The 12,655-nt window shown below is 43.9% G+C and overlaps 1 protein-coding gene across 2 annotated transcripts; it reads left to right on the top strand.

Moving 5' to 3' along the window:
• Window positions 1–2,775: 2,775 nt before the first annotated feature.
• slc39a6 (solute carrier family 39 member 6) lies at window positions 2,776–11,790 on the top strand. Of its 2 annotated transcripts, none has more exons than XM_036519420.1 (11): window positions 2,776–3,014; window positions 4,364–5,356; window positions 5,521–5,677; window positions 5,794–5,907; window positions 6,122–6,291; window positions 7,123–7,308; window positions 7,604–7,694; window positions 8,099–8,482; window positions 8,987–9,067; window positions 9,854–10,044; window positions 11,551–11,790. In XM_036519420.1, exons 2-11 carry the CDS (start codon window positions 4,367–4,369, stop codon window positions 11,701–11,703), a joined length of 2,517 nt encoding a protein of 838 aa, XP_036375313.1. In that variant the 5' UTR covers window positions 2,776–3,014; window positions 4,364–4,366; the 3' UTR covers window positions 11,704–11,790. The 2 variants fall into 2 exon arrangements, with proteins under 2 accessions (XP_036375313.1, XP_036375312.1); XM_036519419.1 differs by lacking the exon at window positions 2,776–3,014 and adding an exon at window positions 3,214–3,788 and having other exon boundaries at window positions 11,551–11,703.
• The last annotated feature ends 865 nt before the right edge of the window (window positions 11,791–12,655 follow it).

Here is a 12,655-nt window from a genome sequence, read left to right as displayed (position 1 = left end):
CAGGGTTTAAAGATGGACCTTAACATCCCTGAGCCCAGATGTGTTAAGCAAGGCCAGCTACATACTGTCATCTCTGGGTTAAAAAACAAGGTTGGCAGCCAGCTACTTGCTTACTAGTGAGGACGAGGTAAGTTGCCAGCCAACACTGGCAAGCATTTCGATTTGTGATTGGATTACTCTTACTAGCTAGCTATCCTGTTTTATTTTCTAGCTTGCTAGCTTGATGATAATGTGGTCAGAATATAACAATTCTCTTTTGATATGCACTATTGGTCACTATTTATAGACCATAAAGAAATCATGACTAAACACATGACATTGACAAACATTGACTATTACCACCATTGTGGCAAGTTACTCACATGTAAGTCACTCATACATACACCTAATAACTCACATATGGTAAGTACTTATTCTCTGTAAGTCAGCAGACACACTCAACAGTCTTGCTATTTAAATAATTGATATCGAAATGAGGTTTTGAGGCTGTTTTTGTGTTTTTAGCAGCTATCATGTTAAGTGTCCATTTATCCGTCTGTGAGCTCAGCTTGCAACCACTGTGCCTCTTTGCTGATGGAGCTTTTCCTTACTTGTCATACGCCCTAATGATTTTTGACTCACATTTTCACACATTAAATAATGCTACTTTTTCTGTGACTGACACACCTGAAATTCAAAATTCAAAATATTTTTATGTAGTGTTTCCATTATATTGTCTACCCTCTCTCTCTCTATATATATATATATATATATATGTGTGTGTATATAATGTATACTGTATTCCGTGTATATAATGTAATGTTATTGTGTACTCTATTCTGTGTATATAATGTATATCTACATGTGCAAGGTGTACATAGTCTGTGTAGGTCTGTAGTATCCTTCCTTGTTTTGTGACGGTGTGTCCTTCATGTTAAGGCAGAGAGAGTCGGAGCGCAAGTATTTCATTGTATTGTTATTACACATGATGATAAAGGTGGACTTGAACTTGAACTTTACCATTTTTGTGCACACTCTAACAGAATAAATACACAATATTTCAATGTAATATTTTTTTTTGTGTGATGGTTTAGCACATAATTACTGACCTTTATGTTCATAGATACCATTAAAAACTAGGAAAGATTATTGTGAATAACAATTATGCATTATAAGAATGCTAAATGATAAACAATTGTAAATCAGCTTGAGTACTTAATCAGTCAATCCCATAAAAAAGATTCCACCTTTACAAAACGTTTTAGATGTATACATCAATTTCGACAGCAGAAACAAAGTAAGACCGGTTCATTTGGCCTTCATACAAACTTGTGCAGTTACAGGAAGTTAAGAATATGAATAACGCTTTCTCCATTGAAGAGATCTGAGAAAGGTCTTCATGATAACATATTATTCTAGTTTACAAATGTATCAACATTTTGTAGCATTTTTTCCCATCTGACATAAAACATCATACATGTTCAATGTAGCACTCTGTCACTTTTCAGGTAATGTTCATTTCCCATGATATAACTATACATGCTGATTTACAGTATAATAATGGTTCAATGAATTCTGCATATCATTGTCACTGGATATAGACATTAGCGCTACTGATAGGTGCTGGCCTTGAGGTCAGGGGGTGGGGGGCTTAGTGCAAGCGACATCTCTGCTACCCCGGGATGTTCCTGTAATGGGATTTCCACACCCCTAGTGATGCAGGAGAGAGAGTGGTCCAGGCATGAGAGAGAGGGCTTCATAGTGTATGGCTTTCTCAGGGCCTCTGGTGGACCTCATCACAGTACATTCCAAAGCATTAGTATTATAGTATCATCAGTATTATAGACCTCAGTCAAAAACACGAGAATAAATAAGTTGAACAGCAGCTGTCTAAACACACTGGAACTTCTCTGTTCAGTTTTAAAACAATTGATCAATTCAAAATCTGTAATGCCCTGAGGTAAATTACTGTGTCATGGTGTATAACCTGAAGATCCTGTTTTCTAGCAAACAGATCAGACCATTGCTGAATTATGTTTCGCTTGTCAATAAACCACCTCTTTCACTGACTGAGCCATGCTTTATCTATGGAACTGTCAGTTAAACAGAAACAGGAGGACAGCTGGCAAGGTCTTGCAATTAGCAGTCCCTGGAGGGTGGAGGGTGTAAGGAAGGTTTTCTCACATTGGCTGTAAAGACAGGGACAAAATGTTTCAAGCTTAAGTTTCAGGTCTTGCTAGTAACTGACCACTTTTATTATCGTTTTCCATAAGGCAAGGACCAAGACCGGGCTGGCCTCTGAAACCAATGCGAGTTGGAGCTTAATTAATGGCCAGTGCTGAGGATATGAATCGGGGATGGGGGAAGAAAAATGCAAAAATCAACATTTCGTCCCTTTTCAAGCTTACCAGACATCGTACAAATCTGAGGAAAAACTGTAACTAAAATTCACTACCACAACCAAAGTGGCGAAAACTCATGGATGAAGACTAGCCGATGCCTCGCTGGTCCCGTGTCCCATTCCTGTTTGTTTACGTTTTTATCATGGAAAGAGCCAACAGAATTGGCAAATACTATTATAAAACCTAAGTTTTAGGTTTTAGGAATTAGGCTAGGAATTTAAAAGAGTTAAGTGAGACGCATTGTACCATTCCTACAGCTAACGTTAGCTAACACCGCGATTCTGCGATTATAACTTTAAGCGCATCCATCTGCCGGTATTAACAGTAATTATACCAACATGTCTACAATAATACGAGCGGTAACATCATCTGTGGCATCAGAGAGAGCCGAAACCTACAGAATGGTGGGTAGTATCAAATTCAACGGGCACACGGAACTGCCCTCGATATTTTCCCCATCGCCCGCTTGAGAAACCTCGATCACATGATTTCTCTGCTATCAAGCAATGTAACGCGTCTTTCTACTGTAGCCCGAAACCGCCTGCGAACAGACAAAGACAATGAGCCGCTGTCTTCGTCTATGATTCTTCAAAAAATCCTTGTTTACTAAACGTTTAACACGACGGTATAAGCGTAAGTATTCAGTCGCGATTACACAATATTCTGTTTCGGTACACTTTGATCGATCTTGACAGGTAAACGAGGTTTACGAGTGTTTTCCTCCAGATGCCCGTGTGCAGTGCCAGCGCTGCCTTTCCTTTACTGATGGCGTTTCCGGGGCCTGACGTACTCTCTGCACACGGCACTGGTACCAGTGCGGAGCGCACAAAATCAACTTGTGGCGCTTTCTTTTGACAGCTCAGTGTGCATTCGGTCTTTGTCTGTTTGGGAGCATCGTGGATGCGCTCAGATTGCATTTATCCAAGTGTTTGTGTGGGTGAAATAAAATGTAATTTCATTTTTCGCTAAGGCCTCGTTTCGGCCTACGCCATACGCCATGCCACCCGTTTCCTTCATCGTGAGCAACTCGCCATATCAAAATGCCACAGAGAGTTAGATACAATTTGTTTGTAGCTCGCTAGCTAGCTAGCTAGCTAACTAGTTAGCTCGCTAGCGGGATATATGGCGTAGCTGGTTCAGATAGGCATTTAGGTAACTTAGATAACGTAGGTACCAATTTTAGTGGGCATCAAATATATCGGTAGCCACATTGCAGGACTTAGTAATAGAAAGGCAGTGTGTTTTGTGGGACGCTAGGTAACTAGCAGAGATAACAAATTAGCTATACGTAGCTAACAAGATGGAACAGAGGTTGTATGACGAGCTAGCTACCTTGAGATAATAACCTAATCACGAGCCTGGTTGTTAGCAAACGGATTCCCCGTACGTTAGTTGCCGACGGCTAAGGTACGTACACGTATCAGTTGTGTCTTATAAAGGCAGCTAACGGTCTGCTGGTTCTCCTAGGCATCGGCTAATAACATTAGCGAGCAAGCTAAATATACATACAGCTCTCACGCATACCACAGTTCGGGTGAATTCACTTAAATGTGAATTTCCCCGAATTCCGCACTGGGGTGAATCAAACTGTTAGCCTACAGTGAACATCTGCTCGCTAATGTGTTTATTTGCTCTGCTCCATGCACCCTAAAATTAAGTAGCTAAATCGTATATAAGTGTGCTTGTAGCTGTATATAAATGCATTTCCATCTGTTGTATACTTATAATACAATAGTTTATTCTCTCCAATATACATCCAGTGTGCAATAGTCTATTCTTTCCAAGACCAGCACTTATTACCTTATTTGTTCATAACGTCTGGGCGATGGGCTCACGTCCTTAAATGATACACCACACTGCCATGAAGCCATTTAATAAAAACAGTGTTATAAGACAATTTTTGCTGTGGTTGGATTAGAAATAGACTAGAAATGTGCCTGGTGGTACACATTTCATACAGAACTGTGTCCCTTTTCTTCCAGAGGATGGCAGTGGAGAGGTGGGTGAACGCCAGGGCCCTTCTGTGTCTTGTCCTATGCTGTGTACACTCGCATGGGCAAACAAGTCCAGACTGTCTCCCTGTGGAGGAGACAGGGTCTAGTGGGAGGCTCTCGCCGGCTGTAGATACACATGCTGCCGAGCAGGCACAGAGGCACCACTTGGAGGCACTGTTCAGCAAGTATGGAGAGAATGGCACCATTTCCCTGGAGGGCTTGAAGCGGTTGCTGGCAAGTGTGGGCCTGGATCGCATCAGGAAGGTGATGGTGCAGCACAGGGAGGAGGCGGGCCACCCGGGGGACAGCCACGAGGATGGGGATGCCCAGCTCCACTCCCACCACCACCACCACCGCCACGCACAGCAGCACACTCAGCCCCACTGGCACGGCCTCTCCAGCACCAAGGAAACGGGAGGAGCCGCCAAGGTCGTCAGGAGCAACGTCACTCCCGGAAAGAAGACGGAGACATCAGACGCTCACCACAACCTGTATGATAAGAGGATACCCCAGGAGATCAGCACAACCGCCGTTTACGCCACCAATGTCCTGGTCAAATCTCAAGAGGTGCGCAGCCGGCGCAGCGCTGACTACGACCTGTCTCAGGATGGAGCCACTGCTGCCAGGGGTATTAACTCCACCCACTCGGACATCCTAGGCACCACTACTAAGCACGTCGGCAACCTGCTGGTCACCGAGGAGCAGACCCAGTCCCCTCAGCCCAGCCAGGAGATCCCTGATGTCCAACACCTAGATGACCATGACCACTTGGATGGCCCTGCTCATGACCATGACCATGACCACAGTCACGATGAAGACCAGGACCCAGAACATGTCCCTGATCTCCATCATGATGATGACCACCATCGTGATCATGACCATGACCATGACCTTGACCATACTCACGACCATGACCATGAGCCAGACCATAATCACGATGATCATGATCACAGCCATGAACATGAAAATCACAAACAGGAGGTAAGATTGACCCCATAAGATGATAAAATTGCATAGTATGAGTACAATAATTCAGTTGTCTTTCTTGGTGCAAGTATTACCTTATTTTACTATGCATATATATTAGGAAGCATTGAATTCTCTCCTGTAAGCTCTTTTACCCACTTCTTTGCTCTGCTTTACAGTGTTTAAATGCTTCCAGCATTCTTTCGTCCCATGGAATGACAAAGGAGATGGTCCTCTCCCTCAGTGACTTCAGCTACTTGTGCCCAGCTCTCCTCAATCAGATTGATGCCAAATCTTGCATCCTGCATCCTGAAGATCACCACCACAAAGAAAAGGGTATCTGTTTACCCTCACAGTGTTGACAGCTGTGTATATTTGCTGGAGATTGGGGAACAATATATTGGTAAGAAGCTCTATATGAACTCTTGTCTGAGTGTTCTTTCCATTTTTAGACCATGACCATGAACATCATCACCACGGTCATGGCCATCACGGTCACGGCCATCACGATCATGACGGTCACCAGCTGAATGCCAACAGCCAGAAACCCTCTCAAATCCAAGCAGGTAAGAAGAGTGTCTTGGTATTGTTTGGTGTGTGAAAACTTAAAAGTATCTTTGTAAGCTCAGATTCAAACCAGAGCTTCATGGGGTTCAAAGAAACCATTGTCTGAAATGAACTGAAATTAACTGTAAATGCCCTCAGGAACATAGAGCCGAATGTCTGCTACAGGGATTATTTGTGGTTTGACCTCTGACGGCCTGTTGGTATGTCATCCAGCTTGGATCGGGGGCTTCGTGTCCATCACCATCATCAGCCTGCTGTCTCTGCTGGGTGTGGTCCTGATCCCTCTCATGAACCGCGTGTTCTTCAAGTTTCTGCTCAGCTTCCTGGTGGCGCTGGCTGTGGGCACGCTAAGCGGAGACGCCTTCCTGCACCTCATCCCTCATGTGAGCTGGCACCACGTTACAACCGCAAAGGCCTGAGTGCCACCTCGGCAGTGTTTGAATGTGTTATGTGGGATACTGTGATGAGATTTATGCTGTTGCTGTCTTGGAAATATTTGTGAGAGTCCCAGAAGTGAAAACTGAGCGTTTTTTCCATTTCCCCAGGCAAAGTAGACCTCATTATAAGCCATCTTACTAGATATACTGTCAAAAGTCTCCACAGTCATTATTTAAGTCAAAAGGAATGGGAGAGTGTATTGCACAGATAAGACTCCTAACAATGTGGGCTTTCCTTTTTTCAGCCTGAGTAAAACAAAGATTTATTAATATGACTGCATAAGTGATTTTTCTTCAAGTCTGTGGACTGAAAGAAAAAGTACAGTATGAAGCAGATGAGTGATGGACAATGGAATATAAAATAATAGTTCTGCCCTGCTGTCACTCCAGTCAGATTTAATGGCCATCGTATCCTGGACAGAAGGCAGACATTTGTTTAATTATGTGTTTACAGCTGTTGCAAACCAGAGTATGCTATCTTTTTGTACTGTTTCTCAGAAACATTGAAGTTTAATTTTAGTTTGTGCTTAGTTTGTCATGTGCCCTAACCTTCAAACTTTAAGAACCCTGGTTACTTTAACTTTTTCATCATTGATGAATATAAAATTCCTCTCTACATCATGGACATCCAGTCACAGATAGTCTCTCTTATGTAGGGGCCATGTAACTGACCTGGGAGCATTTAATCAGGAATGTAACTGCTTAAGGTACTCTAGTGTGACAGTGGGCTCATATGTGTTTGTGCACACTGGTGAACACTGCGTTTCTATCCAACAGTCTAATGGAGGTCATCACCACCACCACCCAGCCAATGAGAGCGAGGGACACCATCACCATGGTGACGAGGAGGACAATCTGGATCCGGTGTGGAAAGGTCTGACAGCCTTAGGTGGAGTCTACTTCATGTTCCTGATTGAACATTTCCTGACCCTTGGAAAGATGTACAAAGACAAGAAACAGAAGGTGAATGGATGCAGATGAGCTTTGCTTTTTGACTTGACCAATAGTATAGTCCCTCTTCATGTATATCAGTTTCACTTCCCTAAGAACAACTAAGTAAATAAATATGTGAATAAGAACAATTCAAAGGATGACCTTTGGTGATGGCATCTAGCTAGTTGAGTAGTAGGAATTGGTTAGCTGTTAGATATTTTGCATCTTAGGTAATATTTAGAAGATGTTCATCATGTTTTAGTGGGTGTGGAGCTACTTTTAACTGTTCTGTCCCATCGCCTTATTCATGTGCCACCCATCACAGAATCAGAAAAAATGGGACCAGAGTGAAGACAATGTGGATGCTGACAAGCAGCCAGCCACAGAGGAAAACGACAATGTGAAACCAATCGAAGGTACCGAGAACCCTACTAGTCACATTCCCATTGGCTGAAAAATGGGTTGCACAGGAAGTGAGGCATTCGATCAGTCCTTGGCTGTGAGCATTGTGCATATTTATTTTGGGTTCCACTTCCTTTGTGCCAGTCCACTTTTAACTGTCTCCATCTCAATTCAGTGTATTCATTTCACTCAAATCTCACTCAGCCAGGGCATAATAAGTTCCTGCTGAGTTCATTGTTACTATGGAATTGAATTGGAGCTGAGACCATTTGGCATTAATCCTATCATTGCACAACACACAATAAGTGAATGTAGACAAAAGCCCCAATCCCCCAAAAAAGAAGAGCTGTAGACTAATGTTGGCTGCCCTGACGGCCTACAGAGACTCAGAATAACATTTTTCTGTGGCTGTGTGTAGATGTAGAGACAAATGGGGCCGGGATCTTCAAGGAGCAATCGGTCTTCGCGTCCGAGCCGGCCGGCCAGGGCTCAGCGGAGGAGGAAGAGGTGATGCTGGCGCCCCCTGCGGGCCCATCGGGCTACGACGCATTCACGGCGGAGGACTGCGAAAACAAGTGCCACTCCCACTTCCATGACACGGTGGGCCAGCCCGACGACCTGCACCACCACCACCACGACTACCACCACATCCTGCACCACCACCACTCCCAGAACCACCACCCGCATAGCCACTCCCACTCCTACTCCCAGCAGCACTTCCAGGAGGCGGGCGTGGCCACTCTGGCCTGGATGGTCATCATGGGCGACGGGCTGCACAACTTCAGTGACGGGCTGGCCATCGGTAGGACAGCTACCCCTTTGGGTTGATGTATATGTGGTCTGATTGGGCGAATGTCCTGAGCTTGATTATATAAGTTTTCTGGGCTCCATTTGGATCACTTTCAGTTGGAACAGATCTGATTGTCAGCAAAGTTAAGAAAAAAGTAATGTAGCAACCCCCTCCCCCCCCCCCCTCCCCCACACGCACACACACCCCAGAAATGCTCCCCGGCACATATCCACAGCTGTAAGGCAGGTTATGTGATGTGGTTCACAAGGTTTCCTTCATTGGCAGAGTAGGGCACCTTGGTCCTCAGATGTCTCATGTTCTGTGGTTTGTGTTTCTGTGGTAAAAATTGTTTTCCTGGTGCATGTGATAAATTGAGGAAGTGCGTACCACTGTGATACTAATTGTCCCATGAGCAGCAGTCAGAGATGACCGATCATTCAGCTGGTGATTACCCTGAGTGCAGGTGAGAGGGCGTTGATTTGACTGTGATGGGCGTGGTCTGCTCTCCTCCCACAGGGGCGGCGTTCACCGAGGGACTGTCCAGCGGCCTCAGCACATCAGTGGCAGTGTTCTGTCACGAGCTGCCCCACGAGCTGGGTAAGAACAGCACAATCCTCACCACAGAGTACTCCTATTCTCCCCAGCCCACAGAGCAGGAAACATAACACAAGGATTAGAAAAACAAAAAGAGCCTACAGCTGTGTGTTTCTCAGGAACACGCATGCACACTAGTCTAGATCAGCCCAAATCTGTACTCCTTCAGCTGATCTCTGATCAGTGCTGAATGTGTTGCGAAGCGTGCTGACTCACTTACCACTGATCCGCAAGCAGGGAGTGCAGTAATATTCTGGCGCAGAGCCCAGCTCTGAGGCTTCAGCCTCTGTAATTTTAAGCAAGCCGACAAAGTTAGCAGTGACGTAGATGGCGAAGATTACAGCGTTTTCCACTTCCAAGAAGAGCTTCACACTTCTGTTGTAAGATGTTGCAACTACTAATGGGGTCTGACAGTGACATCTTTTCCATGACCTAAATTCAGTTGAAATGCATCACCTGTATAAACAAAGCAGGACTACATTACTGATGATGCATTAAAAAACTTTTATCTTTCAGATAAATTAAGGAATATATTGTAGATGGAGGGTGTTCTAATATTGTCCTGATGTCATTATAGTGAATCAGCCTTTAAAGGAAGGCAAGGGTTTGGGCTTAAAACTGATAGCCCCAGTATACAAAGGTATGTATGTGTTTGAGTATATGTCCATCCATTCCTTCAGGATCTCAGTTGAGGAACATTCCCTCGCTGCACATATTAAGTAAGGGTGAACCAATGGTTTAGCTGGAGTAAAAGTGTAGGAGGTGTGAGCACTGTTTCTCCCGCTGCAGGTGACTTTGCAGTGCTGCTGAAGGCGGGCATGACCGTGAAGCAGGCCATCCTCTACAACGTGTTGTCGGCCATGATGGCGTACCTGGGCATGATCACCGGCATCCTGATTGGCCACTATGCAGAGAACATCTCCATGTGGATATTCGCCCTCACCGCCGGCCTCTTCATGTACGTCGCCCTGGTGGACATGGTAGGTCGAACTCTCGCCTCGGCTGCTAGCTTTGAACCACAGCACCACTCCTTCATAAACACTGCTGGAGACTAACCGTAGTCATTCTTAAATATTCTTAACCACTCATTGATCCTAATGTGAGCTTAAAAGAGTTGTTTTACACTTACAGTGCATGGCCTTATGGCAGTTTTGCTTAGTTTTGAGTGTGGTGCATAATGCCATTATTTTGGCTCATGCAATGCTGAAGAAGTTAAACCATATTTGTGTCTGTGTTGCTACTTTGTGGGGGCTTAAGTTTGTACATATAACTCACTGGAACACCTTCACTTTTATCTGGTTATAATAAACATCTACGACAACTCATATGTGTAACAACGTACAAAGAGCTGATGTTTGTTCTGTGATGTCAAACAAATATCAACAGAGCCAAACAAGCATATACATCACCTATTTATATATTACTGTCTGCATACTGTTGAATGACCTGTACTTCTACTATAGAGCTTTGTAAGGGCATTTTATCAATGTGAACCAGATTAGAAATGTAATTTTTCCAGCAACATGTTTCTGTCATTGTTATTCAGGAATGTGAATGTATTATGTATTTTCATGTATTTTTTCATTTGAACTCCAGTGTCAGGCAGATTAATTTCCTGCAGTTATGCCAATTGAAAACATTCCAGTGTTAGAACTATTGGCTTGACCTTTCCTCTAGTGCCCATGCTCTGAATCTGGTGCCTTCAGGCATCATGAAACCCTCGTTCACATGTGGTGGATACAGAAGAGCTCTGTGTTTTAGAAGCCAGATGGGACGTAGCACATCAGACACAAATTACTAAATAAGAGTTCCTTTTCACACTGTGCGTTTGGTGCCAAAGCCAAGCTGTGTGCTGTGTGGACTGGCTTTTTAGGCAAATTGGTTGTTTTATTTAGTATTGATTATTATGTACATGTCAGTATAACTCTCAATCACAAGTTTAGTTTAGGGCCTACAGAGCAGAGAAATTTTATATCCATTCACTCTCATCAATTATAGATTTGCTCTACTTCAAAGGACACCTAGTGTGTTTCTGTTATGGTTCTAATGTAATTTTAGATAAAAATGCAAGATAATAATTGCATGCTTAAGTATCTCTAGGCTTTTTTTGAGATCACACTGTGGAGGCTGCTACTCTCTCAGATGGAGTGTCAGTACGTGCAACTCTAAGTAGACTCTTGGTTTGTGAAAGCAGAGCCCCTCCAACTGCAGAAGCACTGAATGTTACACACTTCCCTTATTAGCCTCTAGGGGCATACTTAGGCAGTAATAGGCAGTAAGTTATACTCATGGTGTATGTTAGCCTGGTCTGACACTGTTCACTGTTCATCATTTAAATTGGATCTATATACTTTTTTTTTTCCTCTTGTGTTGGAAGTTGCTGTCAATAAGAGTAACTGCTAAATAAATGTAATGTAAATAACATGTTTACAGTGCCCGTTATTGCAAGAACCTAACACCAATCGTCTCGACATATCTCTGCTCAGGTGCCTGAGATGCTGCATAACGACGCGGGGGAGCATGGGTTCAGCCACTGTGGCTACTTCCTCCTCCAGAACGCCGGCATCCTCATGGGTTTCAGCATCATGCTGCTCATCGCCATTTTCGAGCATAAGATCCAGCTGGACATCGACCTCTGACGCATGGGGAGAGTGCTGCGCCCCCCTCAGCAATCCCCCACCCCCACCCCACCAACACTCCCATCACCCCGTATTCTCTCCATGGCGGGGGTCTCCATGCTGAAAAGTGCATTTCTGAAGGGAAACATTTTTCATATCCTTTTTATTCGTACTTTTGTGCCGATTCTGTATATTTAAGAATGTAACTTGACAAGGAGCACTGTCTGTTATATGGATTGCCTGTTACAGAATTATGCGTTGATCTGTGGTGCAGAGTAGCTTTTTGTTTTTAGTTGTGAGCTTCACTGCCACCAGATAACGAGACTGAAGGAGTGGAAGGAGAAGTCCCACATCGTGTTAAGTGGGCAATTTACCTGTGTCATTTTGTTTCACTGTACCGAACATAAATGAGAACTACAATGCATCTCTTACTTTGCCATCTACACAATATTATGTTTCCTCTTTAACCTAATCCTTAGTTATTCAGCCATTCTCTTTAGTAGCCTTTCAATTCAACCTTAAACTTGACCCAAAACCCCTAGGGTTACGTAGTAGTTACAAAGTGCATTGATATGCACGTGCCGTGTGTTATAGTGTGTAAATTGTGTTACATGTGACCAAAGTCACAGGGAGCCAGTGGCCAACCCAAACTAGGTGCTGGGTTCACTGTTGTTCTGTTGAATGACTGTTTCATTTTGGGGGCCATGCTGCAAGTGTAGGCAGTGGAAATGAAGGTCAGCCGTTTGGTTGTTTAACCCATGAGAAGGTAATGCGCAATCCGCAGTGAAAGCGCTTAAGTGTGTGCGGTCAGTTCAGTGTTTTTTTTTTTTCTTTTCTTGTAGACCTTAGGTGTGAAGAGCCTTATAATACTTGGATTCAGCAGGAAACTGCAGTCTCCTTTTGTGTTTTCGAGTAGTCAGTTGTACTGTTTCTTGTATTGAGACTCCAAAGATTTTGCCTGGGCACCACTCTA

This window comes from Megalops cyprinoides, chromosome 24 (assembly GCF_013368585.1).
Source record: "Megalops cyprinoides isolate fMegCyp1 chromosome 24, fMegCyp1.pri, whole genome shotgun sequence".
NCBI classification, from domain to species: Eukaryota; Metazoa; Chordata; class Actinopteri; order Elopiformes; family Megalopidae; genus Megalops; species Megalops cyprinoides.
The sequence above is the reverse complement of the archived record's forward strand: the minus strand, read 5'-3'. Positions and strand labels throughout refer to the sequence as shown.